Raw genomic sequence first — 21,942 nt, 5'->3', positions numbered from 1 at the left:
TAGACCCGGATCAGATGATCGGAGAGAAGGAATAAGCTATAATAAGGTCTCAGTTGCTCTGCTACACACAGGAGTGTGGCCAAGTAGAGTTTTATATTTAATTTATAACATTTGAAAATGCATTCAAAATTTCACTGGAAGCCAATAAAGGGACGCAAGAAGAGGAGTGACATTTCAAATTATTTGGTGCCTTTAAAGGTTGGATTTTTGTTTTGTTTCTTAAGGAAGAAACAACTTATATGGAGCAAATATGAAGACATTGAATACAATTCAGTTCAACCAAGCAACAGTTTGTGCTTTGGGTAATATTACATGATTATTCTATGGCATTTACTTTACATAAAGTGGCCTGAGGAAACTGTTGTTGCAGTTTGGTGGTATATAAATAAAACTGAATTAGAAAACCCCCGTCACATAACCACCTATTAGCAAGCACCTGGTGATAGTGGGATGAATAAACTCACTTTGAAGAGTAAGAAACATCAGAACCAGGGGAGGGGACGGGCTGCCATCTGCTGCAATCGGTTGAGGGTGAGGGGAAATCAAATTAGTAATGGCAATAACAATGAAGATCCACTTCAAAGAAAAGTTTCAATTTGAATATTAAGTTTCTCATACTATAATGCACTCACTATGCAGTGGTGGCAGTTTATTACTATGTACTATTTTTATTCTTTATCCTGCTGCTGTAACAGTATGAGTGGAAAAACCATCAGAGCCATCGCTCATTCTGAAGGTCTTAAACTCAAATTGGTTTTCACAAAAGGAAAGTTAGAAATATTCCGTGTTATATACTGGCTGTGGTGCAGTAGTCAGCTCTGCCACACAGCAGGAAGATTCTAGGTTCAAATCCAGCCACCTGGGTCCTTTCTGCAAACAGGGCACTTGCATGGTCTACTCAGATCTGCACAGGCTTTCTCCAGATACTCCAGTTAGTGTTAGTGGTTAATTAGCAATAGATGTGCATGTGAGCATCTGTCTTTCTCCTCTGTTACCTGCCTCTCTTCCCATGACTGCTGGGGTCAATCTCCTAATAATTTTCTCATTCGCAGACATTTCTGAACAAGCAGAAAAACGCATGTAGTGAATGTGAATCCTTACAGCAGTTCTCCTTCCACAATAATAACTTAATCAGTGTGTTTAACTGCGTTTATAGGAAATCTATATGTTACAGCTACAAATAATTAATAAACAGGCTTAATTCTCTCCAGATAGAACTGAAAATGTTGTCGGTTGGCACTTGTGTGTAAATCTTTTCCCAAAAACAAAACAAAATACCATCTCTATATATAGCGCTTTTATGACTATAGAAGGTCAAGGTGAAAAATCAGTCCACGTTTCCTAAACAATTCTAAACCTTTAATTTTTCTAACAAGAGTGAAAAGAAACAAAAGGCAACAGTAAAATGAAAAGTTTATACACAAACTCACGACATCTGTGTGTCTGCAATATCAATAATAATAATAATATAATAATCATCTGAACAAAAGAAAACAAAATATATTGAGATAAAGTGAGTTACAGTGAAGTTAACCTTAACTTGCAAAGGGAGAGAGAATGACGGAGGGAGGAATAAAACGAGGAGTCAAAAGGATGGGAGTTTAAAAAAAAAAAAAAAAAAAGGAGAAAAAAAGGCATAGAAGGGAAGGAGAGAGGGAGGAAGCCAGGAGGTGCGGAGGTACATTTTGGGAAAGTAGCACCAAAAACATTAATGCCTGTTTTTAACACTTCCCAAAATTTACTCATTTAAAATGCATGTCCCCTCAAAACAGCATCAAACACGAGATTTGAAACAACTACAAAAAAAACAAGAGAGAAAAAAAAAAAGTGTATCCATGGCGCTGTTGTCTCAGATCAGTAGTCAAAATCCTCTACCGCAGCACAGCTTCAGGAGTCATGCCCAAACAACAGTCTAAAATAAACCCATAGCTTATCCAACTTCAACAAGTGACTCAAGTGAAGTGAAACTGCAAATGCCGGTCCTCGTGACAGGCTTCGCTTAAACTAGCTTTTAACACAGTTGGGATAACATAGCATACTGAAAGACCTCAGAGACAACTCTAGACCAAAGACGCTCCTATTACGGCAAGTCTCACATCTGTCAAGCACAGTCTTATTATGTTCACAGGAAGAATTCGTCCAGGGAAGGTGGAGAATAAAGTTTGGGTAAGACTGCGAGTCTGAACAACAACAACAACAAAAAGAAAAAAATAATAAAAAATCCGGACAAGTGAGATACTGCGGTGTTATGGATGATACTGGAGTGTAGAAGAGTCACCACCCTTAGTGTCTGAATGCATAAATGAGGGGTGAGAAGGAAAGCAGAGCACAGGGGAGGTCCTGTATCTCTCTGTAACTTGATACAGTCTTCTGGCACAGAAAGCCCCTGTCCCTTCAGTTTTTCGGGCTAACTGACTTTAACGAAGCTCCAACGATGACTGCATCACAAAATCTGTCAAAAAAATAAATAAAATAAAATAAAGGTTAACACTAAGGTACTTTATGCATTTCAAGGTAAAAAGAAAAATCTGGAAAGGGGATACGATACCTCAGGATGGGTCTGGACAGGGGAGGGGGTGTGTCTGAAGGGGCAGGTTTTCTTTGTCTCCGAGGCATCCAGTGACCTTTGTCCTCCATCCCCACTGCCCCCTCTGTTGCTCTTCCTCTTCCTTTTGGAGTCCTTGGTTCGCCCGCGACCTGCTCGTCTCTGCTCTTCAAGCTCAATCTGAGAGATGATGAAGAAATTAAAAATAAATAATGTAGCAGGTCAGAACAAAAAACATTCTGGAAATAATCTTGTAAAACCTGCAGAAGTTCAAACTGTTATGTTTTTACTAGTGATATGTGAGAAAAGACTGAAACAAAAATCATCTGAACACTTTAGTCAAGACTGCATTGATAAAATACATCAGTGAAATTAAATATGGGGAACTCATCAGTTCTAACAGCAGTGTATAGCAATTTTTACCTATGCAGAGCTGTGTTTTCATGTATGAGAATAGTTTGACTACACAATGTCATTAGTTTCCGCTATTCCACATATCTACAGGTAAGTAGATGCCAGACACATGACATTGTGTCACTGAACAGAGATGATAACAGAGGCTTCAACTGCAACATTTTGTAGTAAAATTAAAGTAAGCGTTTTAGTAAAATATAAACATATTGATAACGGGTTAAACATTTGACCTAGATGTACTAAGGCTAATACAGAGACCTGGACTGAATCTTCCTGCCTTTCCCGTCTATCCCAAAAGCAGTTGAAGTTCAAGTAAATACAGTGATGTAATATTTTGGATTAGTCAGCACTGAACCTTTGCCTGTAAAACTGTATTAACTTTAACACCTGACAATTTACAGGGTTTCAAACTCTAAGATTTGACTCTTTTTTTTTTTTTAATGCATTTCAAACAAGAAATTCCACAAAGAAGACCAACACCACGCATTCCTTGGGGCCAGAGGTACATGATGTTAGTCTTTTTGTGCTTTGGTCCTGGTTCTAGTTGCACATCAAAACCAAATGAGTTTTGGAAGATTAAAATTAAACTATACAGTCACTTTATTTTCCAGTACCTGTATGAGTGTGTGTAGTGTTTCTCTGGGTGGATCAGAGGCAGCTAGCAGGACTCTGTGGATAGTATGCATCTGATCTAGGGAAACCTCCAGCAGATCTCCTTCTAGCTGCAGCTCCTCCAGCCGGACCCTGGTGTCAGGGGAAAGTTCCACTACCCGACCTTTTAGCAAGGGCAGCAGGGGCAACAGAGACCCTACACCTGAAAGGAAGGCAGATACACAGTCAGTACAGTGCACAACTTGACTTTTGGTTAAATTAAAATTAACATGCCATCTCACCTGTAACATTTGACTTCTTGCTGATGCCATTTTCACATCCACCCTGTCAAACGGGTACATAAACATATTAAAGATTTTGCCCTACTGGACAGCTCAGATTTGGTTTAATATAAAAATACACAAGAAGTTGATATAAGGAATTTACCTGTGTGCCATTGCTTTCCTTTGTGTTCTTTTTAGGCGAATTCTCCTCGGTTAAATCAATGACACCGTCGTCTCCTTCCCCTCCCTCTGAGTCGGATAAAACAATAACCGAACTCCCTTCTGTCTCCTTCTCCACGCTCTTCTCCTTTTCTGGTTCATGATGAAGAGTTTCTTTGAGTTCTTGCAGCCTCTGAAGTACCTGCTGCACCTCAGGTGTCTCCAGTGCTTCCTTAGCTCGGCCCTGCCAAGTGATGGCCCTCTCTGTGAGACACTGCAGTGCTTCACCTTCAGGCAGACGCACGGGCAGCCTCTGCAGGGCTACAAGTAATGCCAGGATAGTTTCCAGGCGCGGGCGCCGTGACCGTTGGCACTGAGGACACAAGAAGCGCGAGTCCCAGTCCCACCAGCAAAGGGGGTTTATTGGTGGTCCAGAAGAGGGTAGCAGGGAGGGGAAAGGAACACAGCCACCATGAAACCAGTCCTTACAGAGATGGCAGCGTAACTGAGGCGCACGAGGCTGCCCAGAGCACACGCAGACTGACTGGGGAGGGGTGTGGTTTCTGTTACCGTTCTCTTTTACAGAGTTCTTCGAGAGGCTGCATGTGTCCGTCTCCATGGGATCATCCCAACTCCCATTCTCCTTGTCCTCCTTACAACCTGCAATGCTAACTCCAGATTTACGCATGTTCACCTTCTGTAACCTTAATAGCGCATCCTTTTCCTGGTGTTCCCCTTCTTTGAAAGCCATCACCTACAAACAGGGCATAGAAATAGGTTTACCAGTTTAGCATAAAAAAAACCCCATTAATAATGATGGAACTTAAACACTGAAAAAAAACAAAACGAAACAAAAAACCTAAAACAAAATCCTATTCTGAATACTCACAATAGCTGCAGGGTCCCTCAAGTCCTGAGCAGAGAGTCCCAGAGTGTTGGTATCAGAGTCATCCAAAGGATCATCCAGCGGCTCTGCCTGATCTCGTCTCTCTCTCCTTTTTGCACATGGACATAATACCTGCAGGGGGGAACGCCGAGTTTAATTAATGCTTTCATGGAGGTCACAGCGCTGTACAAACAAAAATTAAATTAACTAGTACAACCTCAACACACAAGCATTTATTCAGATAATTATTTGTTTATTAGGTATTCTGCTTTCAATTTTGGGATTCAGACGTCTACTTTTTCGATTCAATGATAAATGCCAAAAAACAGTATAGGACAGCTCTAAATGACCTCTAGTAGACTGTGCTGACTGCTCTTCTTCAGGAAGGTCTTGCTGGCCTTGTCCCTCCACGAGTGTGCACTGGTCACTTGCAGTTCCAGCTGCCTCAGCTCTTCCATGAAGACTGGTAAGTCTCTGCCAATAGCTACCAGGCCCTCCAAATCATCCATACATGGGTAATGCTCCCCATTCTAGAATAACACAAACATTATTTAATAATTACAGGTATTTTAAGTATAAATCAAACCATTAAAGTGGGAGGTAGGCTAAAATAAGCGATATTTCTTTTTTTCTCACCTGAATTTCCTCCAAGTCTGTTACCCATGCCCGAGCTCGAGTAAGGCACCCCTGTAGAGCCAAAATGTTGGGCAACGTGACTGGGATAAGTTGGGCCTCATTTACTATTGCCTCCAGGGTGGAGAGAGGGTGCTTTTGCCTGGAAGATCAGAACCCAAAAAATTCATTGACAGAATAGACAGAAACACTTGTGAAACAATAACACTCACTATGGCAGGGAATGTAAATTCTCTGGCCTGATTCGCCCCTCTCACCTTTGTTCGAGGCAGATTTGTGCCTTCTCTTCCCAACGTTCTGCAATCGTGAGTAGCTCCTGAAGCTCCGCCATGGCGGTCTCCACAGACACACTTTGGGGCACATTGCAGCCTGCTTCCATCAGGTTCCTCAATACATCCAGCGTCACTTCCTGCCTCTCACCTTCTTCTGTCCCAAGGGTGCACCTCACCTTGGCCAACCAATGGCCCTGTTCCTTTAGCCCCTGGAGTAAATTACACTCTGGAACCAAAACAGGCAGCTTGGCCCCTTCCTCCAACAAGGTTTGCAACTGCTCAGGGGGTGGCGAATCCTTCCTCCAATCTTTGTCATTGATCAATACTTGAGCTCTGCTTTGGAAATCCTCCATTGCCCGCAGAACCGTCTGAAGAATCAGAGAGTACTGAGGTCAGGCTAACATCAATCACACTTTTAAGCAGTGACCCAATACAAGATTTTTTCTTTAGATCTCAGTCACACAGCTACAAAAACCAGTCTGTGAGCCCCTGAAAAAGCACAGATCACTAGAGAAAAATGTGTATTCCCCAAGAGACTGGCAAGTCGCTGGGTCAAACTGGTCACAAAGAGGGTGCTGCCCAAACATCGTTGCTGGTAACTGCTTTAGTCAATAGAAGTCACCTGTAGTTTGCATGAAGACACTCTGGAGTCACTAGGCATTTACTTTCCAAGTAGTAATTTGCAACTTTTATTTTGACAGTGATCATTATCAATTTCTAGTTTGAGTCACACTGTAAGTTTCAATACTGCGTGGTGAGTAGTATAACACTTTCACATAGTGACAGCTAGCAACCACTTGCAAGTGTTCAAGGAGTTTTTCCCTTATGAATGGCAGTTGTCAGACAGTTATTCACAATCACAAGGGTTAAAGCCTTTGTGAATGAGGCCCTATTTGTAAATGACATAAATATGAAAAAAAAAATCCAGAAGATTATTTGTTTTGTGTGAAATGTAATGTTAACTTCATAATAATTCAGAATTGATTCTTAATTCTCACCTTGACCCCCTCCAACTGGTTTATTACACAGGGCAGGTTTTGCATCGTCTCAACCAAGGACTTCAGCTCGTCCAGAGTCATCCTGTTTTCACTAAAAACAGAACTATGTCAGTGCATACGAAAACCAACGCTTTGCGCAAAACTTAAGCTTGGATTCCATCTTACCTAGCTGTTGAATTGCTGAGGAGCTCCGTACTTTTCTCTTGGCAGTGTGCTATATCTTTAAGAACAGTGTTGAGTTTTCTGAGGAGCTCATTGTCAGGAAACTTTTTCTCTGCTGCTTCCATCTTCAGCATCTCCAAGTAGTCAATTCCTGCAGTTCAACAGGCCTTTGGTGTTAGTATCGTCTTTTGAAATGATTGTGTTTTACTGAAATGTCAAGGCTTTAATTAATTAATGCTGATTCCCCACCTATTTTGTTTCCTTCTTCCTGCTCAAGTGCCTCTTTTACTCTGTTGGCCCAAGAATCAAAGGACTCTGACCGAACTTTTAATCGATGTAACATGGCTAATAACTCATCCAGGGTGTACCTGTACCTGCAGAGTGAAGAGATAACAGAAAATAACACAGATGGTAGATGTATTAGAAAAGAAAAATACCACTTATTTTATGGCAATTGTTTTTACAACTGCAGGAAAACAAAAACAACTGATGAATACCTGAGGTAGAGTTTTTCAGTGGGACAGTTGCACAGATCCTGAGTGTGATAGAGACAGACCAGGCGCTCGGGACAGTTTGAGCAGGCCAGGGCAGAAAGGAAGCATGTGGTCTTACATTTATCACACTGTCTCTCATCATCAGGCAGCAGCTCAAAAGCCTCACGCTCTGCTTCGGTAATGCCCTGCAAGAAACGAGTTTTCCCATAATCTTAAATGAACATTACATAATCATCAATACATAAACATTACTCAACTGATGCATTATTTACTTATATGTGAAAAAAAATGAAGTTTGCTTCTGTGTCTCACCCTTTCCATCAGACCCTTTCGGAGCTTCCGCTCCTCCTGAACAATGATAAACATTTCCCGATGTGTAGCTGCAGCCAGATTAAGGTCTAACTTCTCTGGGCTAGCAGCCATTTTACAGGTGAGCTCCTCATGGGAGAATACACAATATCTCCTAAGACGTCTGTAGTGCTCAATACAGGAACGACCAGCAGGCAGCTGAAAGAGACAGAGAAAAGTGTTACTGATCACGCAATATAGAAGGAGCAATGTGAAATGATAAGTTGGGATAGCGTAAACAGACATACCCAATCTGCAGTGCAGAAGTTGACAGCTTCTGCAAAGTTATATCCCTGATTGAAGCCACTATGGTAGGCTCTGGGGAAGGTAATGACAAACTCCCCAGCACACTGATTGGTACGGACAACCTGCCAATCAGAAGCACAGCAATCACTTTAAAAACATAAATCTTTCTAATGTGTGTACATTTTTTGCCAGATGGTGCTTTGGGCAGTATATAAAGTGCATATATGAGCAATTGTTTATTTGTGCACCACAAAGGCATTTAACAATCATAAATTACATGTTTTTACTCTGCAAGTTGCCAAGTTACTGACAAATACTTGGACAACACAATCAGTGCTTCTCCAGTGTAGCCACTATGAGATCAGTGGCACATAAACAAGCTACAAGGTGTGGTTAGAGTGCCCAGCCAATTAACAGAGAAGAAGATTATCAACGACCATGGTATGGCAATAGTATGTTAAACAACTGATATGTTACTAATGTAAAACAACATTTGTACTGTTGATTCTGAGATGTGAGGATGCCACCCACCACTTCCCACCACAGCACCCCCATACAGAGATTGTCAGGGGAATCTTTGCCGTGTGACAGGAAGATGTAAACAGGCAAGGTGGAAAACAGCTGCACAAACTACTGCTGCTTTGCTGTACTTTGAAGTAGAAAATGTGCAGCTGTATGCCCGCTGTAACCATTCAACCAGAGCAATACATAACCACATTTTGCATGGGCGTGAGGATGTTAATCCGCTGCTGCTAACAATGCCAACGTTACCCACAATTGGCAAACTGATAATATGACATTGGGTGTGCGCAATGTTTTGTATGATGCAAACCACCACATGTTTCAGCCTCATTTAACATTCAATTCACAGTTTGATTAATGGAAACTGTGATTAATGGTTTCAAATGTCTTTTAAATACACATTCAATATTTGTCTGTCCGAGTCAGCCTGTGTGACTGAACTTTCAAAATAAAAGCAAACTGATTGTCCAATCATGGATGGTGATGTTCTTTCAGACAGGGTAAGTAAACTCCATGTGTAGGAAACACTGGTGTATGTGATTTGATGTGACACTGACCGGGACACCATGAGCCATGAGAATATTTGGGTTCATGATGGTGACCAGCTGATGCAGGAGGTCAGGCTGGAACTCAAACAGCTCTGGTGTTAGCTTCTTCATAACTTCCTCAAGTCGCTCAGCTGCCATAGAAGGAACCCCATACCAAGTCTTGGGTTCCCCCCTAGAGATGGCAGATACATGGGGAGTGAAGAGGAGAGAGTGCAAAGTTACAGTCTTTCTCTAAAGTACACGTACAAATGACATACAGTCTCTGCACTTAAAGCTTCCTGAACAAATGCATTGAGCATGCTGTACCAGTGCAGGTAGTTGATGGAGTAGCTCCAGTGATCCTCAATGTGCCAGCAGAAAGCCGAGAACACCATGCCCACGTAGAGCCATGGCACCTTCATCCCAGAGATGTCTCCATTAATATGGCACAGGAGTGACTGCTCTAGCACAGGCATCACATTCAAGTTCCACCCACAGCGGGCATATTCCTGACCAAAAAGAAAGAAAAAAAACAAACAAACAAAAAACATGGTTATGAAAAACTTACATGATCAGAGATCTAGAGATTGGCAACATTTAGTATTTTAAAGCAAAAATGGCAAACACACTAGTGTCCGTCTCTCCAAATGGAATAAACTGCAGCGTTTCCTTCTCAAATAAAACATTTGGTCAATTAAATACTGATAAATATTTATATTTAAAAATATTTGTTGTACTTTAGACCAAAGGTAAAATCAAAAGAATTTAAATAATCTTGAACTGTGACAAATTATAATTGACTTTTTTGACAAAAATTATTAGAAAGAAAGTAAATTAGTCAAAAATGTAAATAAATATCACACTGTGGAATTATATGGAACACACAGCATGTGCAGCAGCAGCTTTGATGTGTCTTCACTCTAAGTTACCAGCAATTTTAATTTAAGTTTCTGTTGTAGTACATTTAGCTGAAAAACAGTTTTCTGATGTAGCTGCAGTTTTACTTTTGAAACATTTTAAACGATGTTTGGGATTTATTTTCTACCTTTATCATCTTAACTCTGAATTAGGTAGGGATTAGTTTCACACAAAATCCATTCTACAGTGGTGTTTTGTGCACACACTGACTTCTTTGGGGCTTTTTTTCAGTTGACAAGATTTTCAACAGTTAATCTAAAGCCGGATACTGCAATCATCACTCAAACAAAGACTGCAAATGAAAAACTGAGCTTAGAAAATAAGAAAAACAATGCACGTACCTCCTCTTCCTTTGTGAGCTTCCTCTTGCCATTGTTCATTGGGAAGCCACTACCAAACTCTTTGGAGTGTATGTCTGCTCCATATTCAACAGTCACGTCTTCCTCAATACTACTTACTAATCGCCAGAATTCTCTCTCTACGAGCTCAGTGGGGACCATCTATACAGGCAAAAAATATAAAAGCTAGAAATTAGCCTCTCTCTATTTTAATCACTGAAGGGGGAATCATGATTCATAATGAAAAGCAAATGATACACTTACATGGACAGGCATGTTGAAGTAATCTGCTTTGAAAGTGTCTGCCATTTCTCCAAAACTCTGCAGTGTGTACTCCCGTGTCGCTTGCTCAAAGCCAAACGCTTCTGTGGGTTTTTTACACTCCTAAAAAAAAAAAAAAAAAAAAAAACCCCAAACAAAAAAAAAAACATGATACATAAAGAAAATCAAAACCTCCAAGAGTCTTGGAGATTAAAAGGCAAACACATGCGTTTAAACATTCTTACGTACTTCTGCCACACACTTAGGGCATCGCCAGTTGCCCTTGGGAGGATCGGCAAGTGGGGGTAGTAGACAGTAAGTGTGGTAGTTGTCATCACAGCCGTCACATAGCATTAGTTTATCGTCATCGTCTCCCCGACCACACATCCGACACACAAAAGAATCCACCTTTGAAAGTCAGTGATTAAAATAACATTAATCACAAGGCTTGGAGCCAAACGATGCCAACTTTGAACCGAACATCTGAAAAACAGGTTCCTGGGAACCAAAGCAGTGATTCTCGCAAAAGTTCTAAAGAATACCATCTACCTTGTTTACCGGGTTGAATAATCATTTATGGTATAACGTAATTAGATATCACATTTATCACAATTTTAACTGCCACAATGGAGTAATCACTAACTCTACTTACACACTGAGGGTTGTTGAGATTGCGTCTAAGGCGCATTGTCATTTTGGTGCAAGGTGTATCATCTTCCTCCTCTTTATGTCCTTTCCCATTCTCTTCTGCTGGTTCTTCTTTCTTCACTGCCATCTTTACTGTAACACTAGGAGGAGGAAGCTGTGGGCCTGATGAGCTCCCATCACTCTGTCTCTCTTGAGGATCCAGGGGCTCTGATTTGACTGAGGTGTCACTCAAAGGAGGTGGCATGTTGTCCTTGACAGTAACAGTTTGGGGCAACTCATCTAAAAAGAGGAAGAAGAATCGTTCAGAGTCAGATGTGGTCATTTATCTCAAGACATATAAAATTTATATTGTGTGAGATGACTGGATGATTATAGCACACAAAAAACAAGCTTCACAATATGTCCATTTATTCAACTGCCCAATTATTGACTGGTGTCACGCCATTTCCCCCCCCCCCTATTACTAGTGCCAAGATATACAAGCCAAAATTCATGGGCCTCAAAAAAAAAAAAAAAAAAAAAGCTGTTTAATAAAGTTGTAGTAATGATACCTTTCTTTCTGATGCCCTTGTCCCTTGCCACCAGTCCAAGTCCCATCATCTTAGGTCCTGCACCATAAATCTGTAACTTCTTCAATTCTGGGTTTTTCTCTATATCTTCCTCTGTTGGTTCAGGCTGTGGACAGAAGAAGTCTTTTACAAATCACAAAGCAAGAAACAGACAGCAGCTACTCCTCAAAGCACAAAGAGCAAGCAGAACACACAGTTAAAACATGAGAGCGTAGCAATGCATCACAAGAAGGGATTACTCTAGGTTAGAAAGTAAGGAAAAGTTAACCTACATCACAGTGAAGCTTAAAGGTTAAGACCCATCACCATCACACACAATCAACAGCAGATGCAACCATTCATTTAAGTGGAGGGCACTGGTAAGGATTTTAAGTTATGTCATCTATTTAGTCAACTCGGGTTGATTATTAGTTTACGATTCGGGTGAGAACACAAAAAAAAAAAAAAAAATCAATAGCAAACATACAGAGTAGATTAAGGCTGCCATTCACAGTTATTTTTTAAAAGGGTAAATGGATTTTGAAAAACAATGTCAAAGGCAGGAATGCATCTCAGACACAAAGTTTCATGCTCATATAGCGCAGATAAGCCATTTTAGCATCTAAAGCTGTGCTAAAACATCCCAATAACAGATTTTATATAGTTTTCCATTCCTATTGGATGTTTTAACTTCAGAAAAACTGCAGCAAAATGACATCACATTACAGCAAAACATGAACACTACAAATTAGTGGAGCCATATTCTGAACTGTACTGCATCTGGGAGGTTTAGAACATGGAGAAATCCAATTTAATCAAAATACTTCCTGCACATAATATTAATTGGGGGTGAATATTTTAGGACAGTGATCCGATTCTCAGTCTGCAGACTGCATACAACACATGCATGACCAGCAATGTTAACAAAACCATAGCAGGCCCTAAAGTCACAATTAAATAGAATAAAAAAAAAATTAAAAAAAAAGAAAAAAAAGAAAGAAAGAAAGAAAGACACAAAAGCATTCCTTGTTTAGAACAGCCATTCCAAACAAACATAACGCGTTCTCATAACATCCATTTAAGAGGTTTCCTCAGTCAGCTTAGTCCTAATCATGAAAGGATTTGGTTAAAACTTGCCCACCCCCCACTTTTTGCACACAGGTGTGCACCAAGAAACCAGTAAACCACATTCAAACCACAACCTGTCTTCCAACAAGACAGTTCATGTTTGCATATCATACCAATACTATTGCCAAACACAGCACAAAAACTGTACATAAACAATACCAAAGACTCAAAATTTCTTTAGATAAAGAGGTCAAGACATTACAAGGGAAAAAAGTTACAATTTTAATCAAGAAGAATTCAAAATATTTTCCACCTGTGTGCAGTTGTACTCCCTTTAACTGGCAAATGTAGCTTTGGCTGCCTAAAACATTACCTATATTGTCCTTGTGCATAATGCAAGCACCTTTTTCAGTCAGCCAAACCTTGTGGAATGAACGCAACAGACAAAGCAGATGAAAAGGGCTTGAGGTTGTTGAGCAATCACTGTTTGATCTGAGGCCTGTACTACAAAGCAAAGTTTGGGCTTCAGGTTCAACTATGGAGCTAAACTCTTTAAGCTTATTCACTGCTTATGCTTAATTTACGCCACCACAGTTGTGTCCGTTTGCAGAAGTATTTGACTATAGAGAAGGATTTTCAACCAGCACAGAAGTACTCCCATGCAGTCCTTCAAAATCCCAACTACATGCTGCTCAATGTGGATAACTCTGCGCATTGGTCAAAATCTGATTGAGAGGTGGGCCAGAGAAGGGAGTGACACTGGAGGCTCATCAGGAATGAGAGGAGTGTGACAAAAAGAATAAGATCAGATAGTAATCATAAGTAACAAAATACAGACAGTGGCTACAGCAGACACTTCATTGTTTTTAATACTTTTTCACTTCAGCTCTTTGTATGTTACAACTTGTGCTCATCTCCACGGCTGGCTCATAAACCAACAACAGCACAAGCAAGAGTAGCCCTCAGACCGGTTGCATCACATATTTTTGTTACTGCCCCATCTAACAACAGATGCTCTCTGCAGGTAGACAAGCAGTCCAAAGCTGCCAATGGACTTCCCACGTGCTACCACTGCTGAACCATAATTTCCCCAATAGTGTGTTTCTATTGCCATGGTAAGCTATGCTGCCAACATAACCTTCACCAGAGCAGGTTATGTTTGAGAATAAGAGTTGAACATCAACAAACACCACCAGCTAGTGACTAATCAGTTCTGTCAAATATAGTGCATGTTGTGAAAGCAACTATAATTTAAAGAATTATCTAAAGTCTTTCCTTGATGAGGACTAGTAAGAAATAGTGTTTAGAGCAAATTTATTTCTAGATTTTTTTTTTTGAACACTGAACCTGTTAACCTTTGTAATTGCATATGCTGTAAACACGAGACAGAAAAACACTGGGTCCCCTTATCGAGTTGACAGACACCTTTATGTGATTTAGTGCGACTGCAGATAGGGTAAGTGAAGCCAAATAACTATAGACATACTGGATATGCCTCACTTGCTTCATAGTACAGGCCCCCTGATCTCAAATAGACAAAACCACCTAGACGACAACAATATGTTCAGAGTGGTGCTTATTTATTTTAGTGCTTGAGTGCATTAAGAATCACTGTCCACTGTCAAAATACAGTGCTTGGTAAGTGAAACCCTATTAAATTAAACCTAGCTGGTTCTTCAGTGTGAGTGCACTCAAAAAAAAAAAAAAAAAAACACATGCAGTCACACTGTTAACTGCTGTAATGAGGGAGCAAGCCAACATAGCGTAAGTGAAAAGGCACACAGACATCCCAGCAACAAAGCATCACAAGCCAATTACTACCACACAGAAAGAGCATGAGTGAAATAGAGAAGATTAGAGAGCACAACAGCCCAAAAACGAGACTAGAAAAATTAGTTTGTCAATATTGTCTATAATGAACCGTTTTAGTTAAGGCCTTAGAAGAATAGTTCTCAACAGCAGTGGCATTCTTGTATTCAAAGTCCAATCCCCTTGAATTTTTAAAATAATATAATGCCTAGAAACACATTGATAGCATTATAAAACACCTCTGTCCAAGATGAGACTACACTGTCTCATTTTTAATAATAGCCCAAGAGCAATTTTAAGAAAAAGACCAAAGGGCTTAAATAAGAACAAAAAAAGTCAAGGAAGTTTCTCTGCATTCATTGTAAATCAATAATGGAGATTTATGGCAACAGTCCTGTGACCATGTTATGGGCTGGCACCCCCACACTGAGAAGGGATGATTGCATGTTAATGAAAATGTTTTAGTGGTTAATTATAAAAACAAACAAACAAAAAAAAAATCAAACATTTAGACAACTTCAAAGGGGGTATGGTGGTCTAGGAAAAGAGTGGGGACGTAAAGGGAGCTCATATGCTCAAGAGGCAGTACCGCAGAGATGAGTTGAGAGCCAGTGGTGAGAGGATGGGGGGCCAGATCCTCTGGACCCTGCAAAGGGAGACAATAACAGCAACAATAAACTAAGACAAGAGGAAAACAGGAGATGAAAGAGGAAGGGAGAGAGCCTGGAGAGAACAGCCAGTAGTTGTAGAGAAACAGAAAAACCCAGTGGGACATTATGAGTCCAGGATCACATCTTATGTAGGATGTACAATTTTAGATCTAATAGGAGCTGCTGAGGATTGCCATTTTAGCTGAAGTTTGTTTTATTGCACGACACTTGAAATGCAGTTTTTTTTAAAAAAAAATTTCTAGATTAGCTTTTCTAGAGAAATAGAGATATTTGTAAATACAGAATTAAACAATATTGTTTATATTGACATAGCACGATATCAACTATTTTACACAAAGCCTTTTTTAGTAAAGCTGTGCTTGTGAACCCTCCAACTCATGCTCATTCTCAAGTTCATCTACCGCATGGAGGAAAAATATGAAGGTTTATATCTGTGCAGTTCTCAGTCATCCAGTTCATGGCAGTCTAAGGGGCTTGGAAGGAAGCGCCTGGACTTAAGGGAGTCCATGTCACAAAAGTCAACCAAGTATGATGACTTGTATAAACAATGTTAAGAGTCAGTGACCAACTTCAAAACTATCAGTCTGCATTTAGTATACAGTGCAGACTGGTAGGCAGTGATTTTTTTTTGAAGTAGAAAACAACAGTAGCAGGTTACTCTATGTGACCTTTTTGAACAAGTTAGTGTTGATGTGACCTTACCCAACACCAAAGTAACACAACTGAGGCAAAAGGCACAAATCACTGCTATCATTGTGAAGCAAAATTGCTGTTGTCGGTGAAGTCTGGTGGAGTCACAGCTCCCCTTTCTTGTCAGAAAGATTTGTCTGACAGCAGGTAAAGTGGTGAAGACACTTAAACTGATATTGATTTCTTATAGATGGCTAAAATTCATGATGCCATCAACCTCGTCCATAGCCACAAATGACTTCAGTTGGGTGTTCTTGTCTGCTTTTGTATATATCGACTGAAGGTAATATCAATTATAGCTCTGACACACACACACACACACACACACACACACACACACACACACACACACACACACACACACAGAGTTCAGTTCATTAAACTCTAAGTGAAAACTGTTTTGGGTCTCTAAACTAAGTGAAGAGTTTCCTGGAAATTGCAGTAAACTGTGGCAGAGAAACAAACTGCTTTTAAATAGGACCCATGAAATTATTATTACATTTTTTTGTTGCGCAACCTGGTGATAAAAATGCTTTTGACATCTCCCCTGTTGCTTCTGAAGAGTATTGTGAGGCATATATCACTTTTAGAATAAATATTTAAGATATGATTTTTGAACATGTGCTCAAAACTGGAAGTGTTCAAATCCCAGTATAGTGCTATATAAAAGCTGAAAGAAATCCATGCATTGAATAGAATATAAAGAACATTCTTAGGTAGTAATCACCATCAGTTAACTCATCACAACTGCACACATTAATTTTCAAAAACGTTTGTTCTCAAACTTAAATATGCAAAATAAAAATGTAGTCCAGCATAAAAAAAATAAAGAAAATTAAAATCTACGGGCAGCCATGCTGCATCTAAGTAGAAGCAGATGTGAATGTAGGTTTGTCCAAAAGTTGGGTTGTAGATTAGTAAAAATTATTAAAGATAAATAAATAAATAAATAAAAATATACTGTGCATTTACTTGGGTGACTGGAGAAAGTGCAAGAAACAGATCAGAGAACAACATAATAGTGCAAAGAGGAGCGACAGCAGAGGAAAGCAAAGCAGCGCAACAGGATGGAGAATAAGCAAACTATGATGCGCTCTGAGTGCACTCTCATTTTCCAGATACAACTGATTCACATGGGTACATAAAGGACTTGGAAACAGTAGCATGACAGCATGGTCCACTCAATAAGATTTTCAAACACTTGCAGTGTAAATGGTGTGCCTGCAGTGATGGAAGCACTGTCATTTCTTTGCAAGATGATCACAGAAGTAGAAAGTGAACTGTTAAATGACACTAAAATTTAAGCATGACGGAACAGGCTTCTGAATTCGCTGTTACTTCTAGATTGAACAATAAAAATTTGCAGATAACTACGTTACACTTAGATTTAAAATGTTATAATGCGAGATAGAATAAAACAAAGTAACAACTAATTTAGTTGCATAATTTAAGTCCTCCTCGAAAAGTTTCTTAGGTTTGCACTTGTTAATTTCATGCATCTTTCCAGTAAATGTAACCAGCGCTGATTGTACTCCTGCTTATTTTGACCACAACACTTTTTACATACAAATTTTTTTCAAGTCACAGTCGTCACATTTTTCTTCCCTTATATAATTATAAATAACCCCAATCAGGCGCCCTGAAAACTACATGAATACCAGGTGGTCACGCACACAGGTTAAATCTGACCCAGTTAAAACCACGCTGCTGCTGAAGCAGACTAGATGAACCAAACCAACACGAGTTTTGCATTGCTTTATAAACAACTTTCTGTGGTGGACAGTTTCTTTTTGAGGCAGCAAGCCTATTTGGAAATGTGATTCAACAAATGCAATTTAAGTAACATAAATACACATCAGAGGGTTACTGGTCACAGAGGTATGCAAATATACTCAAAGAGCATTAAGGACTGATAGTCTCACTCACATCAGGCTGGCAGCGGTTTGCTCTGCGTCCGTAACTGCTGATTTTGGATGGCTGCACTGACTGTCGTAGGGGAATCGAGTGAGGCTTGTACTCTTTGTCCACATCTTCCCCGTCATAGTGCTTCGGCTTACAATGCTGGTAAGTGTTTTGGGGGGTTTTTTTAAGGAAAGAAAAAAGTTTACATGAAAACATCTCAAAGTAGATTAGAAATGATCTAAAAAAGTAAGACTTTAAAGAGGATACTATTCACAGATAAACTCAATTTGATGGCTGTCTATTAACTGATCACCCCAAGTACCAAGAGACCAGACTGTAGAGCATTACCTGCAGGTTGGCACCAGATTGGAACATTTCATAGGGGTAGACAATCCTCTCATAGTGTGACCGCAGCAGAGAACCGATGTTCTTGCCCGGAGGGTAGCCAAGCCTCTGGGCAATACGAGCCCAGCGCCGCTCCTTACAGACCATCTCAAAACCTCCTTCATCCGTCACAATCTTTGGCAGAAATATATTTTTACCCATACTTTTAACAAACTGAAGAATTCAAAGAAATATATATGAAGTATATATTTTGACTAAAAAAAAATTTGATTTATACTCACCTTTGACAGGCTGAAAAGATCAAGAATGCGCCTTTCAATATGTGGAATTTTTAAAGAAGATCCCTGGATCTCCCAAAATCTGGCGATGCGATCCAAATAATTAAGCTTCACTCTTGTCTCCGCCTAAAACCCAATGTATGGGGAAACACCGCAATTACTATAGCTTTTTCCACCCAAATAAATTACTGACAAATAAGGAAATTAAAATAACAAAAGGGGAGGGAGGGACTCACCTCCAATTCATTAAGCCTCTGAATACGAGGTGTGAAGTGAAAACTATCCAGCTCCACGGAAAATGGAGGTTGCCAGTCCTATTTAGGAAAGACATTCAATTAAAACATGTGCGCCTATATGCTAAATCAAACTTGTGCAATATCTTGCTGCAGACTATTCAAAGAGGTAGGAAAAAGAATAATAGAGCATGGGAGAAAGGGAACAGTGAGCCTATTTTGGGCTTATTTGGGTTTAATGGCTTTTGGGCTCAAGAACTTGGCACAGCTTTAACCAGAAAGGTCTTTCCCTCAAGAGTAAGTGAAGCTCAAGCTATCCACAATGAAAGGCCTGCCTCTGCTCTTATCAATTCTGAAGAAATGATAATACAGATTAAGAAAAAACAAAACAAAACAAACAAACAAAAAACACCACTGCAGGTAATTTGACTAGCACTTATAATAGCTCCTATTTGTATAACTTTCGACCAAGCCCTAAACATGAATGAGAAAAGCAAACTGGATTTAGTGGACATATACATAACTAAAGGCAAGTGTAATCCTCCTTCAGGAGCAACATGTATAGACATTTTAATTAATACTGTACATGGGATTTCCAGAGTCATGGAATTTAAAAATGACAACAAAATTGAAGAAAAATAAATAATTAAATACATAAATGCCATTTCCACAAAATAAACCAAGTATAAGCAAGTATTTACTGGTGGAGGTCGAATTTTACAGATCCCAGACTTCTCTGCAATTGGACGTATCTTGGCGATGTAGCCTAGGGGATCCTCAAACTCCTCCCATGACGGCTCAAATACTGGACACTCCGGAGGAGGTACAAATTCTTCCCCTTCCATCGCCCTGACAATAGAGAAATTGTCAAATCAAACAAGTTAATAAACTCTAGCCCACTTAGTAATGTGCATGGCAGCAATAATACAGAATGTGAAAAATATTTTATGTACATAAGTCTGTTAGTTTACACACAACCATTTACAACCATTTGAATACCCCCGGCCCCAATTCATGACCTAGTGACCTTTATCGATACTACGGGACACTCAATGTCATCATCATATTTACATACATGTTGAATATTTCATTAATGTTCCCACTGACAGAAAATAAGAACAAGTGGGCGGGCTGGTGACGTCAATTTTTACAAAGGTATTCAGGAATGTCAATTTCCCCCCTTTCAGGTTAACTCTTTGATATGCAAATTGTACTTGCACATCAGAGAAAAAAAAAAGACCCATACATGCGCAAATAGCCCATTTGCTTAGTCTTGCCAAATCATCACTTCCTTATTCTACTCGCAGGTTTACATATATACAGACGTGTGATGATCATGTTGAAAACACTGTTTCTAGTAATCACAACAGTTATATATTTCTTAATAATAACATATCATGCTGGGAAATCCCAGGACTATGATTTTTTTTTTTTTTTTACCCTTGAAGTGCTCCTTGTTAAAAACCCCTCCCCCATCATCAGACAACAAAACAAATGCCATGGTCTGGTAGGTCTGAAGGCCCAGTGTTAGAAGGGGCTAAGGTTTTAAGTTCTTCTTTATCATTTGGGCTACACAAGAATAATCATATTAGATTAAACACACGAGTAATTTCTATATAAAAATGACCAAGAAGCACTGTTGTCTATGTGTACATTAAATATCTGTACAAGCCTGTAAAAAGTGTTGATCTAGTGCCTTAGTTTTTCAACTTTTCTATTTTTATTTTATTAACATAGAAATAGAAAAAGAACTTGATGCTGAGACTTCAGTACACATTTCACATCCATCTAATCCCAAACAATGGCGTGGAGGCCATGAACCTCAGATACAGAAGGCCTTGCAGCTATCACCACTCATGAGTGGGCTGGATTAAATGACTAAATATGACAAATACAATAACCTGCTTACAGAAGCCAAAGAATCACATCTAAACACCACTATTAAATAACACATGTAACTATTAGCTTACAACTGTTAGCTTCTACCAACTAAACTTGACATAACTGAGGTTTAAACGAACCTTACCTTCAACCAGAAGCGCAACGACAGAAATAAATGATAAGAAAATGCCTCCAGTTCCGTTATTTATAATGGGTTAGCTATGTGTCATTCATTTCTCATATTCTGTCACCTACGAACTCTATTTGTGTCTATTGTCCGGCTATCAGAGGCGATAACGCAGCTTGTGGCTAAACGCTAGCACCGAGGCCTGCACTTTTTTTCTCAGCTCCGTCCCATCGCCACCCACAGTGGTAGGTAACTAGCCTTAGTTAGCTAACTGGGCGGCTGAAAAAACTAAGTCAATACTACAGCCGCAGACCAGCTAACCCTACATAATGTCACTGAAGTCGACGCCAACAAGCAGCTAGTGAACATTAATCGTATATATGCAAGTTGATATGCAGTTATCTGTTGATCTGATTACAAGACAACATCTCGCTGCATTCCCGTGACTGACCCGAAGACACCTCGATGTCCCGGGGTATGATAGGGATTGTGGCCGCTCTCCTTCCTCTGTTGTTGTGATGACTGGTGGCTTAGCTAACGATGGCCAGCTGTGCTCGGTCCAGTTGGCTAGCTACCGCTGCTAGCAAAGTTGACCGTTTTTTTTTAGCTTCAGCTCTCCATATACTCCGGTCTGTCAAGCACACGGGCTCAAAACATGGATTGCTGATGTTCGTTTAATACTAAACGAGAGTCTCAAACTTTGTCAATTATGTCGTTATCAGTCATTTTCCGATCAACATCATCACTCTCCTCAGGCCATCCTATCTTTCTTGACGAGACGCCATCTTAGCTTTTTTCTCACGACCGAAGTACAACCTCAAATCTCTCACGTCTCTCACGTTTACTCCCTGAAAGTAGTACCCACGTAGGCAAAACACAAAGCATGTAATTGCTGCGCGACCAGTTGGGGAAGAAGTAGGTCAGAAGAAGGGAGGTTCCACTGTGTATTTAAGGAAGGAAAAAAGAAAAAAAAAGTTCACATCTGCGCTTCCGCAGCACATTAACAGGTCACTGATAATGATCAGCACGATAGTTCTCTTCCGTTTAATCACTTTAGAATTTCGGAAGGAATGCGACACATTAAATGTTAGCAGAAAAACGACAAGCTTAATAATGAAAAAAATTAAATAAATCAATAACAGTG

General features: G+C 39.8%; 1 protein-coding gene across 3 annotated transcripts; it reads right to left on the bottom strand.

The window, feature by feature from the left end:
- Positions 1 to 1,337: 1,337 nt before the first annotated feature.
- On the bottom strand, positions 1,338 to 21,795 carry kdm5c (lysine demethylase 5C). 3 transcript variants are annotated; one of them, XM_013274804.3, is made up of 29 exons: positions 20,817 to 21,795; positions 19,492 to 19,639; positions 18,794 to 18,871; positions 18,561 to 18,683; positions 18,283 to 18,453; positions 17,959 to 18,093; positions 15,261 to 15,317; positions 11,798 to 11,921; positions 11,251 to 11,525; positions 10,848 to 11,006; positions 10,602 to 10,721; positions 10,341 to 10,499; positions 9,409 to 9,590; positions 9,112 to 9,274; positions 8,035 to 8,154; positions 7,751 to 7,945; positions 7,442 to 7,623; positions 7,194 to 7,318; positions 6,948 to 7,095; positions 6,783 to 6,873; positions 5,770 to 6,152; positions 5,516 to 5,654; positions 5,230 to 5,409; positions 4,883 to 5,011; positions 3,998 to 4,747; positions 3,853 to 3,895; positions 3,574 to 3,773; positions 2,549 to 2,725; positions 1,338 to 2,452 (listed from the first exon to the last, which is right to left on the bottom strand). In XM_013274804.3, exons 2-29 carry the CDS (start codon positions 19,633 to 19,635, stop codon positions 2,444 to 2,446), a joined length of 4,761 nt encoding a protein of 1,586 aa, XP_013130258.1. In that variant the 5' UTR covers positions 19,636 to 19,639; positions 20,817 to 21,795; the 3' UTR covers positions 1,338 to 2,443. The 3 variants fall into 3 exon arrangements, with proteins under 3 accessions (XP_013130258.1, XP_005448574.1, XP_005448575.1); XM_005448517.4 differs by having other exon boundaries at positions 21,250 to 21,795; XM_005448518.4 differs by lacking the exon at positions 15,261 to 15,317 and having other exon boundaries at positions 21,250 to 21,794.
- Positions 21,796 to 21,942: the final 147 nt, after the last annotated feature.

The sequence above is a fragment of the Oreochromis niloticus genome, linkage group LG20, assembly GCF_001858045.2.
Source record: "Oreochromis niloticus isolate F11D_XX linkage group LG20, O_niloticus_UMD_NMBU, whole genome shotgun sequence".
NCBI classification, from domain to species: domain Eukaryota; kingdom Metazoa; phylum Chordata; class Actinopteri; order Cichliformes; family Cichlidae; genus Oreochromis; species Oreochromis niloticus.
Note: the sequence above shows the minus strand (reverse complement) of the source record. Positions and strands in the feature narration are given on the sequence as shown.

What these genes read in the sequence shown, in the direction of transcription:
- kdm5c (XM_013274804.3), bottom strand. Translation starts at nt 19,635, where the DNA reads ATGGAAGGGGAAGAATTTGTACCTCCTCCGGAGTGTCCAGTATTTGAG. An exon ending in TCATGGCTCATGGTGTCCCG is followed by an intron (nt 8,155 to 9,111) that starts GTCAGTGTCACA and finishes TCTGATTGGCAG; the next exon opens with GTTGTCCGTACCAATCAGTG. An exon ending in GGAAGAAGGAAACAAAATAG is followed by an intron (nt 7,096 to 7,193) that starts GTGGGGAATCAG and finishes GTTGAACTGCAG; the next exon opens with GAATTGACTACTTGGAGATG.